The 25,564-nt window shown below is 40.2% G+C and overlaps 1 protein-coding gene across 1 annotated transcript in view; it reads left to right on the top strand.

Annotated features, from left to right (window-relative positions):
- The first annotated feature begins 9,437 nt into the window (after positions 1 to 9,437).
- MAP7D2 (MAP7 domain containing 2) overlaps positions 9,438 to 25,564 on the top strand; it is an 81,730-nt gene continuing 65,603 nt past the window's right edge. Inside the window, exon 1 of the mRNA XM_088068662.1 lies at positions 9,438 to 9,558. Coding sequence (XP_087924788.1) covers positions 9,438 to 9,558 — 121 coding nt within the window. The remainder of the gene's footprint in view (positions 9,559 to 25,564) is intronic.

The following is a 25,564-nucleotide window of genomic DNA, read 5'->3' on the forward strand; positions in this document are numbered from 1 at the left end:
AAGGAAGGTGCAACTTTATGGTGAAGACCAACAGACGGCCTGTAGGAAGGCTTAGGGTTGGTCTGCCATTGGGAAACATACTTGGAAGAGGATCATACATGCAAGCACACACAGAGTAGTTCGAGGTCTGGATTGGGATCAAGGCTAATTTGATTGATAAAAGGCTTAAATTTTAAAGTAGGGAACAAAGCCGGGAAAGGTTTGTGTAATCTGCATGATGATAATGTAGTGAGAAAGGAATATCAAAAGGTCAGAGGAATGAAAGTGCCAGTACTGATTTATGGAGTGGGAAACTGCTGACTAAAAATTAGTGGTGGCCAGCATGAAGATATTGGATTGGTAAAACAAAACAGAGGATCCAAAACTATTGTGTCAGAATGCAAAACTAGCTAACACAGATACCTGTGAAGGATTAGCAAGTGTGGCTGGAATAATAGGATGGAGTTACGTGCATAATTTAGGAAAGATGGAGGAGAAAAAAAGAGATGATGAAACATACATTAATGATTTCAGAGAAAGAAAAGGGATGTTGTGAATAGCAGAAGTCGTGTTTAAGTAAAGATAGTTTAGAAAAAGTAGAAAAAATATGGTACTATACTGGAATATCAGAGAGCCTGCAGTATCCAAAAGAGCCTAGGAGTGGGATTTAGATAGGGGCGTAGATGTCTGTCATGCCAATTGGAAAAAAAAATTAATATCTTTAGTTCCTCTATAAATATGGAGATATAACACTTCAAGACCTATTCTTAAATGTGCTAACAGACACTGCAGTGAGAAGATATGCTAGAGTGCTATGAAAACTTTGCCATAGTTTTCATATTTTTAGAAGAAATTTGTAGAATTATTAAATATTTTTAACTACAAAAAAGTAATTTCCATTACTTTGATTTGAAATAAAAATAAATTCTGAACATCAGATTTCTCATTGAATAGAAACACTGGTTTTCACCATCATAATTTTCCCCAATTAATTGTGGTAGTTGCATCAGGTTGTATCTTCAAATTGAGCTTGAAGACTGAGTGAAAAACTTCTCTCATAAATAAATTAAACTTTGAACATTCTAATAGGCAGTAGACATATATAAAAGAGGGAATTTAGAAAATACATGCTAGATGTACTTCTGATTTTCAATGAGGGGATAAGGAAAGAGCTAAAATTCAGAAAATACACAAAATGGCTACAAAAACAGCATTATGCATTTGGGACCTTCCTCAGCACTATTTCCACAGGGTCTCTCGTGCCTATTTTTATTCAATAACTAGCAATTAACCACTTTTTTTTTTTTTTTGGTCTCTCATGTTGGCTACAGAGGTTTATAGTATATACAGTATTTCCTGAGTTGTAATTCCTATAAAATTCAGATCTAGAGGAAGCAGCATGTTCCATGATTGGATTGGCAGGGAGGCAGAGTATGGATGCTTAATTGTTCGTGAGAGTCATCTTTAACCTGTGAAATTAAGGTAGGCTAATGTTTGATTAATATCTGATGTTTATTCAAATTTTAAACACATGACAACTGTCTAAATGCATCTCCATCATATTCCTTGAAGTTATCATTTTAGAGTATCTAGTTAGGATTTTTTTTATCAAATGTTTACACACTATAAACTGAAGTAACTGATTTTTCTCTTCAGAGACAGAGTAATTTGTTGTAGCTGTGTTGAAATTAGTGCAGCTCAGCCTGAAAATCCATTTCATTCTTGATGAACAAGTTTTATCAATAGACCCTCCCCTTTTGTGTTAAAATGCTCAGTATAATATTTTATACTAATTGATTTCAGATTCAGCTCAACCATTTTTCAAATATTGCTTGCTTAAAAATTATTGATCTCATTTTAATAACCGGGAGGCCTTCAGATTGTAATCATCTCCAGGCATAGCCTGATTTATCATGCTTTGAAGCAGCCACAGAATCACTGGGACCAGCATAGCTTCCTCTGTGTCTGAGTGTGCCAAGTCACATGGCTCAACCCTTGTCTGTGGAGTTTAAGGAAGAATGAAAGATCGGATATAAAAGTAAATAAAATGCTCAACTTTTACAATGTTCTTCCTCTCTTTCAATAAAAGCAGTCAGAATTTGATTTCTACTTACCTATGCTGGGCAGGTAGTAAGTATTTTCTTAAATTACATCTGGGTCTGTCATGGATTCCTAAAAGGTAAAAATTAATGAATGTTTATGATTTAAAAAATCATTGAAAATTAGTTATGAAAGCAGACCTAAAGCACATGGACTTCTCTCCTAGAATTATCATGTTTCTCCCAGAGTTATCTTATGGACAGTGCTCAGAGAGGCTGAGGCACTGGTCTTACCACTTTCCACTTGGAAATGGTGAGCATGGAGCAGGCAAATGGTCTCACTGTGACTGTGAGGCAGTCTGGATGTGCAGATGCAGTGCTACTCACAAAGTTAAGTAGTCTCAAGACCATATGACTTCTTGGACTACCTGGTCTATATATGATGCAGCGGTTTTGCATCCCCAGGTAGTCATGATTTCCCTTCTTTTCAAAGTGATTGAATTTATCATACTTGGGACTCTAGTTTAACCAAAAAGTAAAAAACTTATTCTCTACTGACTGACTGACATCTGATGCAGTATAATTATTATTCAATGATAACTAAAATTAACTAGTTTAATGCTATTTTAGGCATTCAATCATGGTAGAAACATCTTAGGATTTGATATTCCATAAACTTGAGAACAGTTCATTATCAATCTAGAAGACATCATGGAAAGCAGGAACATTCCTTTCCATGCTTCTCTCCTATATAACATAATCCTCTGCATGTTTAGTTTAGGTACTGCTGGGGTAAGAATATTCCACTTCCTGGCAAAGTATCCTGGTGCAGTTAAACAAAAGTATCACAAATAACTGCAAATCCTTCAGGCAAATATCAATCACTTCAGCAGGTGGTGAAGAGAAACGGAAAAATATTTCTATGGCTGCAGGGCAGACATTCTTCCTTTCCAAAACAAGACCTATCTTCTCCCTCCTCTCCCAGCAAAGGTAAGACTGTCACATCCTCTTAAAGCATGAAAATCTGTCAGAGCTTTTGCCTTTTCTTTTCCTAATACTGCAGTAAATAACCTTTAATTGCATCCCAGAATCAAAAGCAATCCAAAACTCATTAAAATCCAACTTGTTCCCCAATGATACCTGCCCACAAATCTGCAAAGCAATTAGTAATACAGCTCTTCAGATTCATGACTCACAAGATTTTGAATCTGGAGGAGAGTAGCTGGTATTTGGTGGCAAGTATTTAAGGACTTATTTACAGGAGAACTGAAGAAATAATATATATGACTCTTTCAATGAAATATTGATGACAAAATATTCAGTTTAAATCAGTTTCAATAAATGTGAAATAGGTTTGTGCTGCATTCCACTGCTGTTTATCCCATTACCATGCTCAGCAAAGCAGCGTGTGTATACAGAGTTATGTTTGCACATGACTTAAAATGCCTCTGCTGTCAGTAAATAACAAAAGACAAGGTGATGAGAGAGTTCCTCTCTTGCTCTATTTTCACTTACTTTTGTGAAGATCAACCCTGTTAGTGACAACCTTTTCCAAATCAAATAGCTATGACTGAACTTCAAAGAATAAAAGTGTGAGGCAAGTGAAAATATGGCCCTGTTCAAGGCATTTGGGGAGTACAAAAATCACATATGGCATAGGATATTGGGACGTGTGATTTAACAATTTAACAATGTTAAAAAAACACCTACTTTCACAAGGAGAAAGAATACACTTTTCACATGTCAAATAACAAATAAAAAGCAATCCATTATGATTCATCCTAAAAATTATTTTAACACTAGGCTGATATAACTCACTGAATGACAGTTCTTAGATATGTGGATACACAAAAGTAAAGCAGACAGATGTAGTTCAAGTTTTTCCAGACTGAGTTGCACATTGTTCCTGCTCTTCAATCAAGGGAACTTAAAAAAAGTTTAACACCTGTGAGTATCTGTGGATTCTTAAACAGTGAGAGACAAACAGAAATTGAAGCTGTTTCACCTGGACAAATTCAACTATTTTTTATAAAAATTTTTTTGACTAAAAGGTAGAAGTTCTTCAGAAGTACAAAACCGTGGTTTTGAAATGTAGCACCATTTTGCTGTTGGTATCTATATTCAAGACTGCTACCACCAACACATTCTATAGAAAGATTTCAAGGTACTGGGAAAAAATATTTTCTCTGTTATCACAATGCACCTCAGTTTATTGACTCAGTGCCCATGATTTTATGTAAGATCCATCTCTTGTGAGGACAATTACTCCATGAGTGTTTCTGCCCTTTCATAGAACCATAGAATAGTTTGAGTTGGAAGAGACCTTTCAGAGCTCATCTAGTCCAACCCCCTGTGGTGAGCAGGGGCACCTTCCACTAGACTGGGTTGCTCAAAACTCCTTCCAACCTGGCCTTGAGTGTTTCCAGGGATAGGAAATCCACAACTTCTCTGGGCAATGTGTCCATGTGCCTCACCACCCTCACAATAAAGAATTTCTTCCTAAATTCTAATCTGAACTTGCCCTCTTTCAGTTTAAAGGTGTTCCCCCTTGTCTTATGTGCCCTTGTAACCTATTTCAGGGGAATGCTTAAGATGTTGAGTTAATATTTCAACAATCAGGAACAACTATATTTAGTTATACCCACCACCTTTCTTCGGTTTCTGATACATGTGCTAAAACACTCTTTCTGACTTCTGAGTCATGTTCTTTTTATCTCAGAGAACACAAACTTACCTGATGAAGAGGAGTACTTCTCTTCAGATGACTTTCCACCACTTGTAAAAATACTTTGGTTGGAGCACTGAATTTCATCCAGAGGTTATGAGGCACTGGACTTCTAAGAGTTCCAGAACAGGAAGGATGATTTTGAAATTAAAGCAAATACTGCCTAGGAGAAATGGATTTGCCATCTCTGACATGCAGTGTTTGCATGACACTGGGCCAGTTGCTCCAACTGAAATAGCCCAGGCAGCCATTCTACTTGCCTTACCTTTTCTGGTCACTCAAATTCTTGGCTATTGGTTCAAAATGGCAAAATACAGCAAAAACTGTGGACCAGCATAGATTTGTAACATTGTAAATTTGGCTAGTTTGCTCAGGACTGACTGTTCTGTTTTGCCTCAGAAGCATTCCTAGGGTGGGATGGCTTTGGTTGCATAGATACCACCATCTCAGAAGCACTGAGAAAAGGAGCCAAGATTTTCAAAATTAGTTTACACTTTTTACAGTTTTTATTTGAATGTCTGTTAAGGTAGCAAAATTATCAGTCTCTCCAGCTTTTTTCTGTCTGCATCCTGAGCTGACTTTAAGAATTTACTTCTCTGCAAATTTACCTCTGAGATTTTCACAGGCGTAGGCTGACCACCACCTACTGTAGCTCCTTTGCACAGACCTGTTTAAACACAGCATCTCTTGAAAATGTGTGGTAAGAGAGGAAAAATGTTTTCCACAAAATAAATCCAAAGTGGTGTTGATTTTAACAGTGCACAAAACACCTTAAAAGAACAATGCTTCAAAATACAACATTCTAGAACAAGTGTTACCAGAGCTTCATTCATAGCAGGACAAACTGGGCTTCAGATGAAGAAAGCAGAATAACCAAAGTGTCTGCAATAAACACTTTCCCAAATGGAGTGCTCAATGTGATGTTCCTTACAGAGATTGAGTTCTGTGTTGGGAAAATTCCTGCACCGCTTTATAGTTCATGCCAGAGAGCTGCTGATCAGAGACTGGCAATGCCCAGCAAGCAAACAGCTTCTCCCTGCTGTCTCATTGCCCTTGCAGGCACTGCTGTGATAATTCATACTCCTGGCCCAGGAGGTGAGGAGAAACTTCCCAATCCCATCCCCTAGCAACCAAAGGCTATAGGACGTGTAAAAGTTGTGTAATCCTTCCCCTATCACTCAAAAATGGACCCTCCCATTGCTCCTGGTGATGTGCAACCTCTAGGATGCTTTCCTTCTGCTGATGGGAAGGGACATTAAAGGAAGGTGGGCTGTGGAGAGTTAGGGAGGAACATGGTGACACCTCCAGTTTTAAGCATGCAAACACTGGCTGTAGTCCCGCCACAGCTGGGAAGGCCCCTCTTGCTGCTATAGCCAAGAAAATAGTCTTGTTCTATGAAGTATGGCAAAATTAAAGTGTTCATAACTTCCTTTTTAAAGATTGAATATTAAAAAACATCCCAGAGTTTCTCTATCTGTCATAAAGAAGGATACACAGACATTCCTGCAATTAGCTCCTGACTCACAGGTGTAAGTGCATACCAAAGCTTTGTAGATTTTAAGTAACCCACTACATCTAGTGCTTAAAGAGCTATGAAGTATTTAGAGTCAAACATGAGCAAGAACAGTTATGTTCTTGTTTCTGAGATGCTGGTGGATGCACACTGCATTAAATCCACTATTCCCTTCTTTAAAACAACCTGCCAGCCTCCACAGCATAAAAGAATTAACAAACTGCTACAGACAACTCCAGACACAGCACCTTCCTTTAGCTCTTCCCTGTGTGGAAAATATGATACTAGTACTACTTCAATTTAGAAGGCTGTTACAAAGTTAAATTTATGAATGTTTTGAAGGAGTTATGAGATTACCACAGGAAAGTCATCATGGAAATTAATTAACCTGCCTTCAAGGCAGGGTTTGAAGAATGCACAGAGAATAGGACATGAAAGATTCCACTTTACATGATGAAAATGAAGAGAAACAGAAGAACTATACATTAATTAAAGACATCCCTGTATTGAATGAGGCAGGAGTCTTGTGGGAAAAAAACACTCTGCAAAGGTAATTTAAAAACTGATTCATATCACAAACAACATACAATACTGTAGGGGAGGGCTTTGTCTTTGGAGCTTTCATGTTTTCTATATAGTTTCCTTAAGTTTTCTTTAAAATATCTTTATTTTTTTTCCCCCACTGCATGACTCCCAGCCTGAATGCCATGAATCAGCTATCAGAGGAAATTACAGTTGCAGGAGAACACTTCTTTCTCTGTGTAACATACTGTGCTTATGGGCTTCATGACCGCTGGAGAGCCAGCGTTGTTTGGCTTATGTTCTTTGGGGCAGATTCTCCAGTGCCCCCATCCATACCTCTCAGCCACTGGCTACTGCCTGAATACCCTCCCTGTGGATACCCTCATACCTCTCTCCAATGTCTGGCCATAATCCTCCATCTTTTCATGCTCCAAATCCATTCTTTGCTGTCCTATTTTCCAGTCCTGGAAATTCATCTTCTCTGTTACCTTTTCCTCATCACTAAGCCCATGTATCTTGCACTAAGACCAGCTGTTCTTTCCCATGTGTTCATCAGACACCAGCAGGCAAAGATTAATTAACATTACAGGATTCTTCCTTCTTTTGTTTTTGTTGCCAAAGGAGCCCCTGGAAATTAGGAGAGACAGCTACAGTAAGACAGGTGAGGTATTTCTTTTGTGTGACCAAATCTGTGCAATTTAATCTTTAGACAGATAGGTCTAAAGTAAAGTCCCTTGATGTAGGGTTAGGGGGAGAAACAGCTGAAATGAAAACATAATTTGACACTTTTTTAATTTAGCAGTGTTATAAACAATGAAAATTAAGTATTTAATTGATAAAGCAACATTAGGAATAATTATTACCATATGCAGAACTACATACTACACACTACAGAAACCCTAAATCTGTGAGGCTAAAATTTTATTGAGGTGTATGAACCCAAACATGAGAACACCACTTGAATGTGTAGATGGAAGAATTGTTGCCCAGCACCCCAACAGAATAATTGCCTCTTAGGAAATAGTGATTTACTAGGACACACATCAGGAATACGAAAGTAAATGCTGTCCTCTTTCCTCTCACACTGACTATGTCTGTACTTTCAGGTAAACAATATAGAGGTAATAAAACTGCTTGACAAAAAGAAGAAAACAAAGGGATTAAGAATGAAAAGTGGAAGGATTAAATATATCTTACATTTAAATTTTGGTAAATTGTCAGTGAAGATGGGTCACTACGGTGTTTGGCATCTAACACCAGTTCTGGCAACGTTTTGAGCAGGAGCTATCCCAAAGCCGTAAGCCCTGGGCCCCGTGTGCGCTCCCGTAGCACTGCTGTGTCCCAGCACGGTCCGGAAACAGCAAAACCAGTAATGGGAGAGCAAAAGAAATATACAAGGTGTGTGTTAAAATTTTGGGAAGGGCAGTTCAACCACTAGTATGCGAGTGATGAGAAGACACAAAAATCACGTTAATTTTTTCCCCCTCTAAAACCGAGTACAAAGTGGTCCTGCCGCTGCAGGGCCAGCCCGCAGGGAACCGCGACCGCAGCCGGATGGGAAGGACAGGCTGTGCCTTTCCCCGGTGCCATCGATTCATCCCAGGCCGCACGTGGCTGCAAACAGCCGACGCAAACACCTGGATGGAAAAACCCTGGAGAACGGCCGGATCCGCCCGGAAAGCCGGAGAGCGCTGGTTGTTCGGCAGTCGGGGATAACCCGACCGAACGCGCCCGGGCACCAAAGCGCCACTCGGCCGTGTCCCCGCCCGAGCGCAGCCCCGCAGCCGGAGCGCTGGGGGCGGGGCGCGGCCCCACCTGAGCACCGGGCCCGCCCCGCCGTGAGGGCCCGGCCGCGTCCCGCCCCGCCCCTCCCCTCGCCGCCCGTCAGGTGCCGGGGCGGGCACTGCGCCTGTGCGGCGGCCGCGGGCTCAGCCAGCCCAGCCGGCCCCGGCGGGGCGCGGCGGGACCGGCGGGGAAGATGGGGGGGCCGGGGGCTGCGCGCAGCCACCCGCGGCCCGCGGGTAGGGGCGGGGGCTGCGGCCCCGCGAGGTGCCGGGGAACGGCGGCTCCCCCGCCCGCATCCCGCGGCTTCCCTCGGCGCCGTCCCGTCCCGTGCCTCGCCGCCCAGGGTCGGCGCTGCCCGAGCCCCGGCGACGGGGCAGGCGGGGGTCGCTCCCTGGCAGGTGCCGCCGGGTCCGGCCGCCATCTCGGAGGGATGGGGCGGCCGCTGCCGGCGGGAGCCGCGGCGGTGCCGGCGCCGGGCGGCCGCTCCCGAGAGGACACGGAGCGGATCCCGCCCGCGGCTCCCGGGGAGCCCCGTCCTTGCCCTTTGTGGTGCGGGAGGTGTTTGCATGAGGCGGCTTTTGTGCCGCCGCGATTTCCCCGGCCGCGGGCGGTGCTGCCGGGGCGGGCGGGCGGCAGCGCGGCTGTGCCCCGAAGTGCTGAGCGGGGAGGCAGAGATTTGTAAACCTCGTCCTCGGCGGTGTCTGGGCCTGCCTGTGCCGGTGCTGCCCAGCCCGGGCAGCAAACTGGTTGGGCGGGTATCGGGCGTGAACACCGCACGGAGAGCCCTTGTATAGGCACGGCTCCTGGTTAAGGTCTCTCCTCGCTGCTCAGCGAACATAACTTTTAATTTCCGAGGTTGAAAAGGGTGCGTGAGATGTGGAGGAGGCTGCTGTGCTGTATGTGTAGAGCAGCACTGGCATGGGATCAGTTCTTCCAGCACCGCGAGGTGTTGGAGCCGAGGCTGGTGGTCGTGACCTTGGCTCTTGGCTTCGCATGTAGGTGTTAGGGTGGGTCTGGCTGCGCCTTCTTCACCTCCCCTGGGCTCGAGTATGAGATGAGCCCTGATTAAGGTGTTATGTAGGTGCTCGTTACACTTTTACCTTGATTATCTGGTATGGAGCCTCTGCTTTGTGGATGGTAAACCATCTAAACCTGGTGCATAAGAGGGAATTAATTTCCCCATTTGTTCTAAGCCACTGCAGTGACTAAAAGTAGCTTTACAATTGCTTTGGGAGATAAAAAAGGATTAGTTTCCCAAATTTGTGGAGTGGGAATCTGAGACTTTGAGGTAATGCAGTGCAAGGAGCTGGGAACACCTGTGTTTGCAGTTCCTCACCCTTCTCCACATGCTCAGCAGCTGCAGCTTTTGCTGTAAGGTTGTTGCTGTTGAGCAGTCAGGCACTTCTAGGGCTTGGGTCTCCGTTTTTTAGAATTTCACATGGAAGATGGGAGGAAATTAGTGCTCAGAATTCATATTTGTGAGGGTTTTTTTTCCACCTCTTTTTCTAAAGCATAAAGAATTCTTCCCAATATTCACTTGCACTCTTCTTTTTGTGTTTTTTTTTTTAGTTTATACATTTTTACTTCAGAGGCAAATGTTGCAAAAAACCTTCACTCCTTATATTGACCAGTATATAATCCATTTTTCACCCTATATGAGATTTGGAATCCATAGAAAAGATAGGATGTACTATAATTAAAGATTGTATCAAATGGGTCATGTGTTGTAGGGCATGGACAGGCACAGACAGATATAATTACTTGTGGTCAAGCACTGGCATTTGAACACTAATGCCCAAGGAAGGCAGTATAGAGTGGTCTTGGCCAAATTTGTTATTTGAATTGTCTGCTAGAAGATAATATGTGATGTGTAAAAGATTGTCTGTGTGTGGTGTTACAGACAGCACTGTGGATGGGATTTGGATCTCCTGCAGCAGAGGGTGAGGCTCTTTTTTGTGGGATCTGCCAATTTTGGAACAAGTACAACAGCTACTAATGTGAATCATTAATGTAGATGTGGAAATTATTTATGTTTGTATGTATGTCTTGGTCCTGGAGTCCTTGTTTTGGTCATAGGGATAGGAAGAATCTTATGTATCTGTTCCAGAGTAAAATGCTCCTTCTCACAGTGTTGTCCCCCCAAAAAGGGTGCTGCCCCAACAAAAAGCAGTGACTGTAGCCACTGTTCCTCTTCCCAAACTTTGTAATTCTTTGGCAGCATCTGAGTTTTGATCCATAGGATCCTCCAGTGCTGGGGGAGTTGCTAGGATGGCAGTGCAAGTGAAGCATTTCAGACTGTCTGCCCAGACCAAACTGTAACAAACAAGCCTGCAGTAAGGGAAATTTTTTGCATCTGTTGACTACTAGGGGAGAGAATGTTGTTAAATTGTTTATAATTCTGCAAGCAAGGAGCAAAGTTATGTGGCACAAGAAAGTATTTGCAGAGCTCAGTTATATTCCTTTGTCAAAAATCAAAGGTATGAGGCAAACAATAGCCTGACACCGTAGGATTTTTTTTTTGTCAGGGAGAGTGCTAGGTGACCAAAATGTAGGCATTATTGCTGCTGCTATGGTAAAGGTAAAGACTAAAGAGCATTTGAAGGACAAATGGCTCAGTATTGAATCTCTCGTTTTCCTTTTTACTGCCCAGTAAGATTTGCTTAATGTATGTGCTAGGAAGTTGAAATACTAGACACTTTGATTTTCAGAGTAAAATGTGTTTGTTGGTTGTTTGGGGTTTTGTCCTTAGAGAAAATGTGACCATGCCTAAAAGAATTTAAGAGAAAAGATGATGTGTTGTGCCATATTAGACTGTACATCACAAAACCAGTTTGTGAGAGGAATGCATGTGTAGATTCCTTTAAAAATACTGTGTGGGATTTCTTCGTGATCTCATTGCTTTTCCAAGTGATTTCTTATAGCCCAAAATGATTTAAACAATGTGCACTTACACTCCTCTTTTTGTACTGTACTGTTTTCTCTCATATATAGAACTCAAGGTTGTTTATCCCCAAGGTTAATTTGTGTGCTGCTTTTCATGTGATGTTACCATTTGCAGGTATTTGCTTTAGTTCAGGGCAGTTTAATACACTACATCCTCTCAAGGTTACTGTTTTGGTATTTAAAGTATTGTAACATCGGCTTTGTCCTTAAAAAAGAAAAAGTCAAGCCACTTTCCAATAAAGTTCATTAAACTGCAGTGAACAAAAATTTCTTGGCTTTGAATTCCAGGACTGCAGAAGTAAAAGGAAGGTATATCACTTGAAATGCACAGGTTAGGAAAGTAAAGCATCTGAAAACTTCAGTATTTATAGGACAGCATTGTATAGTGTTGCATACCTCCATTTGCTTTGGTGGCTGGTGTATCCATAGCAGTGGAAAGGCATCAGGAATACTTTTTTTAACATTAGGTAATTATTTCTAGATGTGCTAATTGAAGAAACATGAATATATTTAATGTAAATGAAACTATATATCCTGTGTGATGAGGCTGTATGAAGATTTAAGTAGGAAGGTTTTTTTAAGTCTCATGAATAAATAAAACACAATTGTAAGTTTCTTGGTTATCAGTCGTTCAATTTATGTGGACCAAAACTGAAATTCTTTAAAAACTTATGTCTGTCATTCACTTACAAATGCTCTCTAAGGCTACAGAGCAAGGCTTTAAATTCTGTTCAATTCTGGACTATTCAGATGACTGGGAAAAACCATCTTATTTCCTTTTTGTGTGTTTCACTTTTACAGGAAAGTCCCAGTGTCAGGATTATTGAGTAGCTTGTTCGGTTCTTCTCTTTTGGTTATCTTGACCACTCCTCATGAAATCAGGTTTTTGCACCAGCTCTCTGATAGGGCATTGCAGCTTCCAGCCCTTTGTTTGTGACTGGCTCAAGCTGTTGAGCAGATCTCAGAAGCAGTAATCCTTAGTTTAGATTCTACATCAATTTATATAATGCTTTTTTGGGTTTTTTTAAGATACTGTTTTATGGAATTTTTATAAATAACTGGACTTTACAGGTTGGAGAGAGATGAAGCTGATCAGGCAGCTAATGGAAATTTTGGGAATGCTAGCTGCATTTAGTTACTTGTATTACACACTCAGATTTTACTTTCTTGTGGACATCTACTGGTTGAGAGGGAAAATCTGGTTAATATGCTTAAATAGTGGAAGGAGTAATGCTTAGCCAAGATTATTAGAGAAATCAAAACCAAAGTTCACTACTGTAATAGGGTTTATTTTAATATGCCTGTTTTAGATCATTTTACATAATTTCTGAGTTATTTGCTGTAATTGACTCGTGTTTGGTATTTTCATCAGAACTTGGTATATTATGGGTGTATTTCTTATGCCTGGAATTAGTGCATGTAGGAACATGGTATGTATCAGTTTTCCCATTATACTTGTGTTCAAGCAGCTTTCCCAGTGAAAAAATTACTTGAAATCTTGGGCTGTCACATTACCCTGGACTGACTTCAGACAGGATATTTAGAAATACCTTTCACTGTGTCTTATCTTCACAATAATTAATGATGATGATGTGTTGCTGTGTAAAGATAAGAGATAAGTGAGTTTCACAAGGTGGAAATCTATCTAACCATTAAAATGGGAAAAAAGTGCCTCAAGATTATTGTTATGTTGTTTAAAAGACTGTAATGCATCTGACAGACTTTGTTATTCAAATAATACACTATTTTTTTTCTTCATTTGTGTCATGAAGCTGTCAAGATCCTAATACCCTAACACTCTCTGTGGGTCTGAATGTTGGACGAGTCTTAGTAAAGTAGTTCTTATTGTAGTTAAATAGTAATCCAGATGTTTCATATGGAATTACTTTTGGCTTTGAGTTGTCCTCTGTGTATGTACATACATAATGCATGGACATTTCAGGCTTTTTGCAGTTGTAATGAACTAATATATTCAAATGCTTGTTGGTCACATTCTTAGTTTTCTAAATTTTCTTCTTGTAACTCTTAAATGCATTATCCACAGTAGTTACACTTTCCCATAACTATTTAATATCTATGCCCTCTGTGATCTGAAGTTTTGTGAAGTATTGTGCTTCTTTTCATTTCATGTATAATTTGTGTGCACGTCATCTTTGTTTGCCAAATGCAAGATCAAACTGTTTTGCCCTAAATTCTGGGACATCAATTTCACCTTTGTGCTTGAATATCTGAAGGTTTTTGCTGCTTCTTTCATGTGTTTGTCTGCTTTCCTTTGATCAAGGGGGAGTTGATTTTTCTTGTAGTATTGAGGTGCTGCAGACAAATGTCTACTTTGCTGAGATTGATAAAGCATTTCTGCAATCTTTGCATAAACTTCATTTACACAGCAATTTGGTTTTTTTAACAGCTTTTCAGTGAGAGGGTCCAAAGCAGTGATGAATCGAAGGGGATGTTGGGGAGGGTTTGCACAGTTGTGTTCTGGTAGCTGTTTGCTTAGGTGTGAGCTTTCTTTAAACTGCTTTTCTCTTTGTGCCAAAGCTTTTTTTTTCACAATGTTTTCATGTTACTTTCCTTGGCATAAAGATGTCAGTAGCCAACTTCTCATATTAATATTTTACTTTTGTTAAATTCATTCCTTTACAAAATGCAAAATGCAACTTTTTGTGTTCCAGTGTTACATGTATGTGCTTTTTGATTGGACCAGTTGGAAAAACAATGTTGAACTCAGTTTCTTCTAATGATTTAACAACAGAGATTATATGATGCACAGGAAACAATATTTAACTTTTTGAGCTCTGTTTTTCCTTATAGGAGTAAATACACATTTGATACAGTGTTGGACATTCAGATCCTTTTTTTCTGGTTTGTGAGAAATCTGGAAACTCTCACTTTTCTGCATTTTGAGTACAAAAATAGATGAAATCGTCCAAGGTTTTGAAGTCAACCCCTTCAGTAGTAATTCTGTGTTTTGTATTCCTCCTATGTGCTTGCATTTGCCTTCCAAGAGGACCAGTCCATGGAACATGTATTAACTTGGTGCGATATGATGAGCATTTTAGTCTGGGGTGTCTTCTGCATGGTTACTTCATGCCAGAGCCAGGTGCCTTGTTTGGCTTTGTGCATGGTAATACATCTGCTTGCACCAAAAGGAAAATAGATTTTATGCCCCAAAACCTTAGCACAATTGCAGGTGTGTTGTGCATTCAACCAGTTTAGAAGACATTATATGAAGCTTCATAAATCTAGTTTTCCTTGTTGAATAGTTTCTCTTAGATACTTCTTTTTCCTAGTAGTGATTTTGATAAATAAAACAAATGAGAATTTATCACTTCTACCTGAGATTTTGATAGGATGGGAATGGGTGTGTTAAATAAAAATACATGATGCCATATACCAGTTTGTGGATGCCACTGTAAAAGCATCTCAAACAATCTTCAAGAAAATAGTAGTAAGACTACTATAGTTATTACAGTTTTGTCTGTTTTGATGCCAGATGCTGGAGGATGCATTGTGGTTTTGTTTCACTTAGGAAGATCTGCAAGTACGTCTTGCCCAATTCAATCCATATGAATTATCAAATTACTTGTCTCATGCCAAGCAGAAGCCATCAAGGCTCTGCTGTATTTCAGAAAAATGCTCATTCAAATATTTATAGTTTGAAATTAATTTTGCTTGTGGGTGTGGAATACCGAAATTCTTCATGTGGCTACTATCAAAAGGGAACGATACAAACTTTCTAAAGGTGCTGTGGCATGCCTGGATTTGTAGCCACAACAGGAGTGCTGGAGGGGTCGGGGCAGAGCTCTGCTGCCTTCTCACTTAAGCAATAGATCAAGTGAGAGCTGGAAGAATACCTCACTTTGAATAAACTGGCCTTGATTGGTTGAGTTGGAATAAACTTTCAATATCTAAATATATTGGGAGTAAAATAAACTTAATTTTGAAAAAACTCCAGTCATGTGAAACAAAAATATTTTTTTTATGCTCTGAAATTTGCTGTATGACACATCACCCAAGAAAGGCCTTTCCTTTGCCTCAGAAGGGAAAATAGGACAATGTTGAAGTGTTTATCCACATATCATTACTGTGATTTTTACATATTTTATGTTAAGGGATTTAGTTTCCCTTCCCTTGGAAGGGTGGTATCAACAAATGGGAAGCATTTTCCTTTTCCTTTTGCTGGTGACTTGCCTGCATCTTGCCAGTTTTCATTCCCTTGGTTGTGTTGAATGTGGCATCTGTGTGTGTGTGTGCGCAGACCCACTCTGTGTCAGGAGAAAGAGACCTCAGGGAGAGAAGACTGGAATGTGCTGTTGGACCTCTTAAAATGTTGATAAACAGTGAGCAAATTACAGCTTCCAGAAATAAATGGTAGATGAGCTAGTTCTCCTTTCCCTCTCCTGAGGGGAAGGAAAAGAGTAGGGCTTTACTTTCATGCTAGTGTCTTGACTTTTGATACCATGCATCAGCCACAGGGCATATTTTTCCCATGTGCTTAATGGTCTATTAATAGATGTAAGTATTTCCATTGTTTCCTGGGTTTAGTGGTGCTAAGTGCTGTGGTTACAAGTAAACATGGCACTTTTCAATAGTCAGAGGAAGTGGTTTTAATGGTGCAGTGAAACAAGAGGGTGACCTTCAGTTGGCACAAATGAGTTTTTGATGAGGCTCTGGATGTGGATGCTGTATTGCAAGCCAGGATGTGTTTCATGGCTTGTTGAGGCCAGGTTATGGCACTGAATGAAAATGTTTGAGTGCTGCATAGGGAAGAAATGGTTTAGAGAAAGTGTTATGGAGAAAGGTTGTTTTTTTATGGCATTATGAAGTTAGAGAACTGAAAATTTGAAACAGAAATAACTGCACAGATTGAGGCATTTACAGATAATGAAAATAGCTTGGTTTTCATAATAATTTTCATATTATATGGGCAGTTTTGCATCTCTTCCATGCCTTGCGGTATGTTTTCCCTGCTTTGGCTTGGATTTTTTTTTGCCTCTGAGGTTTTTGTAATCTGCTCTTATAACAGAGTCACTGCCTTTATTCAGTCTTCCTTTAAATCTCATGTAGCCAACGGATGTCATGGAAAGAGTGTGTAGCCTATCTTTGAATTTTAATATATTTAATCTGTGATGTAGTTGTCCAAATCATGTGTGAATGGAACTGAAAGTCACGTTACACTGCTTTCAGATCCAATTTTTGTCATGACTGGTCTGTTTGAAGTGCTGAAGGTGAACTGAGTACTATAATGCAAGTCTTCATGCAACCTCCTTGTAGTGAGTTCTCACTAAAGCATAGTGACAAGTTTACAGGCCATGTAGCAACCAAAAAGGTGTTTAAAATAGGACAGTGATGTTCCTGGAACATCACTAAATTCTCTGTTGATGAAAACCCCTGCACTACGTAGAGCTTCTGGTGCCTACTTGCTGATAATGGTGCATCTTTGTTATTGATAAAATGATACCCTACTAGGATAACTCTTTAAGATTTTAGAAGTTGGCTTTTTGTTTCTCTCTCTAATGGTGTTTTCTTCCTTCCCTATTCTCATCGGCTCACTCCTGCCTACAAGGTGCTAAGGGTGGCCACTTTAGTGGGACAAACAGCATCTCTCTCACTGCTATCCTGCCTGGTGCCTAGAAAAAGGCACTGATGGTGGGGTGTAAGATCACAGCAAGCATCCAGTATGCTTCCTAGAGTCCCTCATATTATGGTTACAGGACTTAGAGATGTATCCAGAAGACTTGACTATGTCTTCCATATGTACATATTCCTATGCTGTAGTCTGTTTCTTGCTCCAGTTTCATAATTACACACCATACAGTAATTCTTGCCCTTGGTGCCCCAGCAGAGCTCCCTCCATTTCATTTAGCCTCAGGAGTGGAGGAAAAGTGTGATGGAAGACACTGGGCCTATCAGATGGGCTCCAGCAGGAACTGACCTCTCACCAGCCCACCTGCCTCTTGCAGTGAGACCACAGAGGGCTGAAGTAGCTCTGAAATTATTCTTGTGGCAGCTGCAGGGGAGGCAAAGAGACCATGAATAGCAAAAAGGTGGAAAGGAGAAGAGAATAATTCCATGCTATTTAACCTCTGCTTCAGGCATTACTGCTCAGAAATAGAGAATCACCATATCAAAGAGCTCTTTGAAAATCAAAGGTAACAAAAACAAATAGGTTGAGGAGTGTTTCCCTAGTCTTCACAGCAGCTCTTGGTTAATGTGTTGCAGTGTGATATACTTCGTTAAGTTATAGATGTGAAGAAATAGAGGGAAAAAGTCTTCAAGATGGTTTGCTAATGGCTATTTTGCACTGAAATGAATCCAGGTATATGTGATGCACACATATTGAGAAATTCTGGTCAAAATTTCCATGGTATAAAGTAGTACTTGGAAGATGTAATTTTCCTATTCTGACCTTCATTCCCCAGTGGTTGAGAACTGTTGGATCTGATTCTGAGGAGCAGTGTTTTAAGCTGATCATATTAACCAGTCATTCATAAATTTGTACAACTAAAAAGCCCCAAGAAAGAAAATTCTTAAAGGAATATGGAAAACTGCTCAGTAGCTAAAAGCTAGCTTTAATGCCAGTGTTTTAGATTTGAAAGCATTCAGCTACCCCTATCTATTTCCAGCTGTGTAGTCTAGTCCATTACTTTGTGCCTTGCCAGAATAAACCAAATTTTGTTTTTTTGGGCGTCATTCAGTAAAAAAAAATGTAATTTCATCATTGTCTGACAGATGCCAAGTGCTTTTATTGAGGAGCAGTGAAATAAATAAATATACATATTTATTTGTAGGTGGAGCTAGAGGTGACATTCTTTGAGTATGCAGTTTGGGGTCTTTGGGAATTTCCTGTGTAGTGGTTTACACAAACTGGTAAGAACTGATGATGTCAGGTTTGTAGAGAAAAAGATTTTCAAGTGCGCATCATCTAGCACTGCTTTAAGAAGGTGGTACAGGTTGGCTTCTGGTTCTTGATTTAATGAAGTGTAATGTTACACTGAAGTAATATGACCCTGAATCTTCAAATGTTTCATCAGGCACAAGAATCTCTTCATCTTCCGCTGCTAGCCAACAGCCTCTTTTGAATTCAGAAATGTTTAGTACATCAGTTGAAAAGTACTAAAAGCACAGACAAAAATATTTTTTTCTTGCCAGTTAGATGGTCCTCTTGCCTATGCACAGAAGAAATACCAAAATGTTTGCATGTTTGTGAGAACTTAATTTCAAACTCATTTGTATTCTCAGGAAGTTTGGATGCTGACATACTGAAAAAAAAAAAGTGAGATTTTTTTGTTAGTTTTGTTTTGGTTTTGTTTATAGCACTAAACCTCATTGAGGTAGAGAAGGTGGGTATAGTTGTGTTTGTGATGATGCGCCTGTAGTTTTCTTTGTCCCATTGTCTGTTAGCCCAGATGAATCCATTCTTCCTTCTCCTGTCAGCTGACGTACAGGGAGCAGCGTTCTTGTGTGCATGCAGACCTGCACTTCCTTCTTCCCGACTTTCTTCTTACATGCACAGGACAGGATGTGGCTTTTGCTGCATCTTTGGCTCCTCTTGTCCTCTTCCAAAATATTTCTATTTCTTCAGGCAACTCAACATACTTGTCTCTCTCCTCTTTTCCCTTGCTATGTGTAGGCAGGTTTTTCAAGCCCTGACTATATCTTATGGTTTGTATCTAGGTATGAAACAAAATTCTGGAATAGTGTTGGATTCCCACATAAGTGCTGGGTTTCAGCCTGCGTGTTTGGTGATATGGGGCTCCACATTCAGCAGAGCTACTTTCTGTTGCCACTATCAGACAAAGGCCTTTCCTTGTACAGGTGTGTCCTGAACTTTGCCCACTGTTAGTCTGTGTCTAATCAGCCCTGGCAAGGAGCTTCACAGTCAGCTGCCTTTGCTGAGAATCTTAGGATGAATGTATCTTTCCAGTGAGGCAGGGTTTGTGGACAGATAACCTCTTCTTATTAGACCAACCAATTGCAGTCCAAACACACAAGGTTCCTTGCCTATTGGTCTGAAGAAGGAGCAGCTGGGTTTGTGACACGTGGAAGTGGGGAAGAGAAAAGGACAAGTGGATGCATAAGCACTGAGGTTCTTGAGGCAGCAGCTGGTTCCTGCTGTTTCAGACACACAGGATGTTGTGGCCCAGCCTTTAATACTGGCAGACAGCACCTGTGGTCTTTTACTCTGCTGTATCTGTACTGCAGGGTGGCAACCACTGCTCAGGGTACTTCTGGTCAACTCAGTTCAGGTTCTGGAGAAGCCCTAGACAAGAGGGTGGGAATAAAAGTTTAGAAGTCTCATTTACTTTGGAAAGTGTTCTAGTGTGGTTCCTGGCTTTGCAGGGTGAATATTTGCTCTTATGTTTCAAGAACTGACTGGGTGAAGTTAAGACAAGTCTTTCCAGGTTTAGAAGAAGTGTAGAACCCATTGATGGGTTTTGATTTTTCTGTGCTTACATCCAAAGCTACTTTCACCTAATGAAGCAATCCTGGTGAGTCATTTTATTAAACAGAATTGTAATGATGGAATTCCAGATTAGCAAAGGAAAACAAAACAGGTATTAGAAAGAAATAAACAAAAAACCCCAAGCCAAACAAAAATCCCTTTTTTGTATCTTTCATATATGTTTTGGATGTATACTTCGTGATTTTTAAAAGTAATTAAACCAAGAGAGAGTTGCTGATGTGTATCATCATTGTATGTAGTTTTCAGATTCCTCGTAAATGCTGGAGATAGCAATCTTTTGAATGCACTCTTGCAATAATTACTGAATATTAATCAATTTCTAAGTCTAGTAAGTGCATTTAAGTAGGCAGGCAAGGCTCTTTTTTCATGTGCTGCTTTTAATTTGTTCCTCGGTTTTGCACTGTATAGTTCCTAGGTTTGCACTGTATAGTAAAGATAAATGGCACTACTGCTTGCTTAGCTTGCATGGAAAAACATGATGCAGTCTCCACTTTCCTCATTTGAGACTTCCCTCTTTCAAGGAAAAATGCCAGATGAAAGCTTGCTGGAAGAAGTAAAAATGTCATCCATAACACTTGGCAAGCTTGGATTTTTTGTTCTTGATATGGTGGGATATATGGCACCAGGCTGTGGGCACATCTGGAGCTAAACGAGCAGGCAGGCATGTTGCTGTGACTGTTTGCAGGGACTCTGCTGTTACAGGCTTCTGCCATTTCTTTAGTAGAAAGAAATTTATCGGTGTCAAGTGTATTGTATCATTAAAGCAGTGACAGCTTTGCTGTTTTTCTCTAAGATTTTTCTGGAGGATGCGAGAGTTAGGAAAGAGTAAGAGATCCTGCTGCCACCTACAGCATCAGCAAATACCAGATCTGTTCCGAGCACATACATGCTGTCCTTCACTGTTTCAGGATTTAAGTTGCTAAGATAATTAAGGATATGCAGTACTTATCTGGAAAAACACCTTTTCTCTTGCTTAGCTGAGCTGTGGTTCTCGCTGGGAGCCATAACTGGAACCCACTGTCAGAGCCTTAAATGCCCAAGGGCAGATTTTTTTCAGCAAATTTGAGGGGAAGGGAATTTATGAGGCCAAGTACAACTGCTTAGTTTCAGATTTAGGAGCTTTCAAAGTAATTATAAAAATGTTCTTGTTATTTAGCTTTGTTTTATTTGACTTGACAAAAAGTTCAGTGCAATATAAATAAGAGAGGGCAATAAGGTCATGTTTTGAGTGTTATGTAAAATATTGTTAAGTTTTTTTACCTTTGAAAATAGGATATATTTTTAACTCCTGTACAGATTGCCTGCTAACTATAAAGAACTATCAGCTCTTACCACTTTGCTTGTCGCATGAGGATGTTTGCTTTTTAAAGTGGCTGGCAGAACAAATTGCAGACAGGAGAGGTGAGGGGATTTTTGTGTACAGCACAGACAGGTAGGAGATGGAAAGTTAAACTTTGGAACACAGAACTATTGAGAAAGGTAGAGCTTTCCGTTACTGTTTTCATGTCTCATCTTTTAAAATGTAGCGAGGTGAAAGGTGTTGAAGTTTTGACTGGCAGAATGAGAGTAGTAGTCAAATGTGTTTTGGGAGAGGAGATTTTTAAACTGTGTCCTCATACATGTGTGTGGAGGCAGGGGGTGGACTATGGAGCAGTATGTGTTGGCAGGGACAGTATGAACAACCCACTTCATTTTAGGAAGAGTTGGAAGGAATAGGTATGAAACTATTTTTTTGAGAAGGAACGTCAAGCTGAAGGTAGCTGAATGCTTAGAGAAGGTGATAAGGGAAGAAACTGTAACCTCAACAGAGGCAAATCTTGTACTTGATTTTGGGAAGGTGAGGAGGTGTGAGGTCTCTACAGTTCAATGCTGAGACATTGAGCCAGCATCCACATGTCTTGTGGATGGATCTTGTGTTGGTGTATAAGCAGCTGCAAGGCAGCATGGGGTTAACCTCAATTTATTGCAATGATGAAAAGCTTTCAGTTTCAAAAACCTGCATTTGAAATATATAATGAAAAAGTAATCAGATTTTTATGCCTTTGTTAACACTACTGTAGCCTAAGTCTTAAAGCATGACTGACTTGAACCATAATTGAGGTAGCATGCCCAGGATTGACAGCTCTGATGTCAGTAGTAAGGAAAGGATCCAGTTTTTCTCTAATTTTCTGTAGGTAATTTTTCTTCTAGGTTCTTCTGAAAACAAGCAAGGCTCTGCTTCTCTGTATAAGCAGCTGCAAGGCAGCATGGGGTTAACCTCAATTTATTGCAATGATGAAAAGCTTTCAGTTTCAAAAACCTGCATTTGAAATATATAATGAAAAAGTAATCAGATTTTTATGCCTTTGTTAACACTACTGTAGCCTAAGTCTTAAAGCATGACTGACTTGAACCATAATTGAGGTAGCATGCCCAGGATTGACAGCTCTGATGTCAGTAGTAAGGAAAGGATCCAGTTTTTCTCTAATTTTCTGTAGGTAATTTTTCTTCTAGGTTCTTCTGAAAACAAGCAAGGCTCTGCTTCAGGTATACTTGGGTAAGTTCTGGCAAGTTACCCAGTGATTTTTCTGTGTAGCTGCCTGTTCTCTGAAGAACATTGTCAATGAGGGCAAAATGGTAGGAAGCTCTGATGTCTTGTGTGGGAACAACAGAAAAGTGCATTATTTGGTGCTGTTTACTTGTAATATGTTCCTTTGATAGCTGGTGCTACCAAGACATGGCTGTTATGTGTGTTATCAATAATGAGCAATTGGTATTATTTTCCTTAATCATTTTTATGATGCATTGAGGTTTTTTCCTCCAATATTGAGTATCTACTGTAAAAAAATCTTTATTAATTGAAGTCACTAACTGATGACATTTGTTTTGTTGTTTCCCTTTCTACTTAGCTTATTTACTGGGATTTGAGTTTTGTGAGGAAGTCACATTTGCTAATCAGTGACTGTGACTTAAGCTTCTAGGAGGGCATAGAGCTCTTCAATCACTTGAATTCTAAAAGGAAAAAAATGGTGAGGGAGAGGAGACGAGACATTGGAAAGTGGGTGGGTATGTTGTTTTGTTTTTAGAGATGCTGACTTAAGAGCAAGAATGAAGTATCATTTTAGTGTTGAAGCTCTGAAAAACTATGGAAAATATATAATAAGACACTTAAGATAAAATTGAGCAAACACTCAATTATTAACATTAATGAAGAATGACATACATTACTTAAACAATAAAAGAGTCCATATACATTCTTATTCTGTGAAGAAATGTCATTACTAGAGAGTAACTCATCAATTTTCATCCTGTTGTGTATTTATAAATGTAAAAACGTAAGGGTTTTGTGTATTGATTTTTTTCTTTCCTTTAGTCAAGAAAGGATCATTTAAAAGGAGCATCCTGCTTCTGTTAGATGATCCTGGAAAAGAAAATCAATGTATGAGGTTGCATACTGAAACATCTACTAGATGCATTGACTTAGTAATCTTTAATCCTGCATGTAAACAGAAAGAAAAACGCTGTTCAGTAAGACTTTTTTCTTACTGTTTGTTACTTTTCATCTTCTGGTAACAGATTTAACTTCTGCAGTTTTTATGCGCGCCTATATGTATATATATATTTATATATATGTACACATAAGAGTTCTTCTGAAGTGTCCTGTGTTTATTTGTACTCAGAATTTTTCTACACAGAGTCACAAGACAGAAAATGGTGTGCATCCCTTTGGTTCAGTGAGATTTATTGTCATGATGAGAAAAATAATAATGGGATTAAGATTAAATAAAGGTCAAGAATTTTATGTTGGCAATACTGCACTGCTGTTGTTTCCTCATGACCTTTTGCAAGCATTGCTCTTGCTGTGCTTTCATTAAACTACAAAAACTCTGAACTCTCTTCGGGTTTGTTTCTTATCTCTGAGGTTAACAGGGCATGCATGAGTGCTGCCTATTTCGTGGTGCTCTGAGCCTTCATCTTGAGCAAGTGCTGAACCTGGAAGTGTATGCTGGAAAGCTGGTACTATTAGTGTGTTAATTTGTTGAAACTGCTAAACAGTTACCCGCTAATGAAAATTTACACAAGCTTGTCACAGGTGAAGAAGATATTGTCAAGTGCAGATTTGTTAGTGTTACATCAGGAACTGGGTTCACTTCATCTATTTTAGGCATTCTGCTTAAATGTTTCAGGTCTGATGAAATCAGTTTTGGGGTTGTTTTATCTCTTTAGCAGCCCAGGGAGATAATTAAGAAATTAAATACCTAGAATTTAATTTCCTTTGCTAAGATGCTTTAGCTGGTTCCTTCCATTCTTCTCAATCCTGCTGTTTTGTCCTTTCCTTCCCTTGAGGTCTGTTCCTCTGACTATGTAGAAGTGCTCCCTTCATTCAGGAACCCAAAGGCTTGATGGTGCTTTGTAGGGTAATATGTAATGGAATTGAAAAATATGAGCTTTAGATAGTCTAATTGTTAGAAACCTTGATTTTAGAGCTCTTTTAGAAGCCTTTGATCCTTACCTGAAAACTCATCATTAAATATCCTTTCCCTGAAGGGATCTATGTTCAGCTGCTTAATGTTTTTCATTTGTCATCAACAAAAATGTATAGTTTTGAGATTATAATGCTCAAAAAACAAAAGCTTAAATAAAAACTTCCTCCTTTGCTATTACATACGCGGTGTCATTTTTCAGCTGTTAATAAGCAGGCAAATGAAGACAGTTGGTATTTTGAAAATATCTGTAGAAAATCCTCCCATTCCCAGTATGTGCCCTAATGCCTCACTGGAGGGGAGGGGTCACAAATTGCATTACTCTGCACAATTAGGTTCTCTGCAGGAATTCATCTGACATCTGTCACCCCTGGTTGTCTTGGGCTCCCTCTGAGTAGAGCGGAATAGGCACTTCTAAATTCCTCCCTCAGGAGGAGGTGACAGGTCTGAGAAGTACCCCAGCTCTCTGTCAAGTGAGAGGGAAGCTGAGAGCTGCTGGCTCTCAGAGGTGAGCATCTGTTTTCTTGGGCAACTGAAGTTAGGCTGCATCTCAGCCTTCCTGGTACACTGGAGGTGCTGTACCTGTCCTAATGTACTGCTCTGTAAATGAGACAATTTGTGACTGCCATCCACTTCATGATATGCTGACAGCTGTAGCAGTTGCTTTAGTGCGTGCTGCTCAGGCATTGAAGCTGCCCAAGAGGCACAGGAGGTTCTAGCCCCTCTGAGCGCTGGTGGAGCTGCTGCCTGTGAGCCCAGAGGCAGGAAGGCGGGTGCTGTTTACAGTCAGGTTTACCGTTTTTGTTGCAAAGGTGAAGTGTCAGTCTGCTCTGACATTTTCCCCTCTGTAGCAGTGTGGTGCTACTGGCTAGCAATTCATGGGGCCAGGGCTCAGCCAGGGCCTTTTTCAGAAACCTTTTGTTGTCTCGGAAAGACGCAGTCAGTGGGACTTTTCCAGTGGCAGCCGTTTGTTCCAAGCTGCTGTCTTCCTCAGTACACCTATGGCCTTCCCTGGTGTGTGACTTGAAATGCCCCATCTAGGTAAGGGAGAGCTGCTTGCAGTGTGTGCCTTGTCTGATGGTCAGGATGTGGCTGTTGGTTTGGTACCACTGAGTTGGTTGTTGGTAA

This window comes from Pseudopodoces humilis, chromosome 2 (genome assembly GCF_049639895.1).
Source record: "Pseudopodoces humilis isolate 2021_Gansu_Grassland_sample_001 chromosome 2, ASM4963989v1, whole genome shotgun sequence".
Classification (NCBI taxonomy): domain Eukaryota; kingdom Metazoa; phylum Chordata; class Aves; order Passeriformes; family Paridae; genus Pseudopodoces; species Pseudopodoces humilis.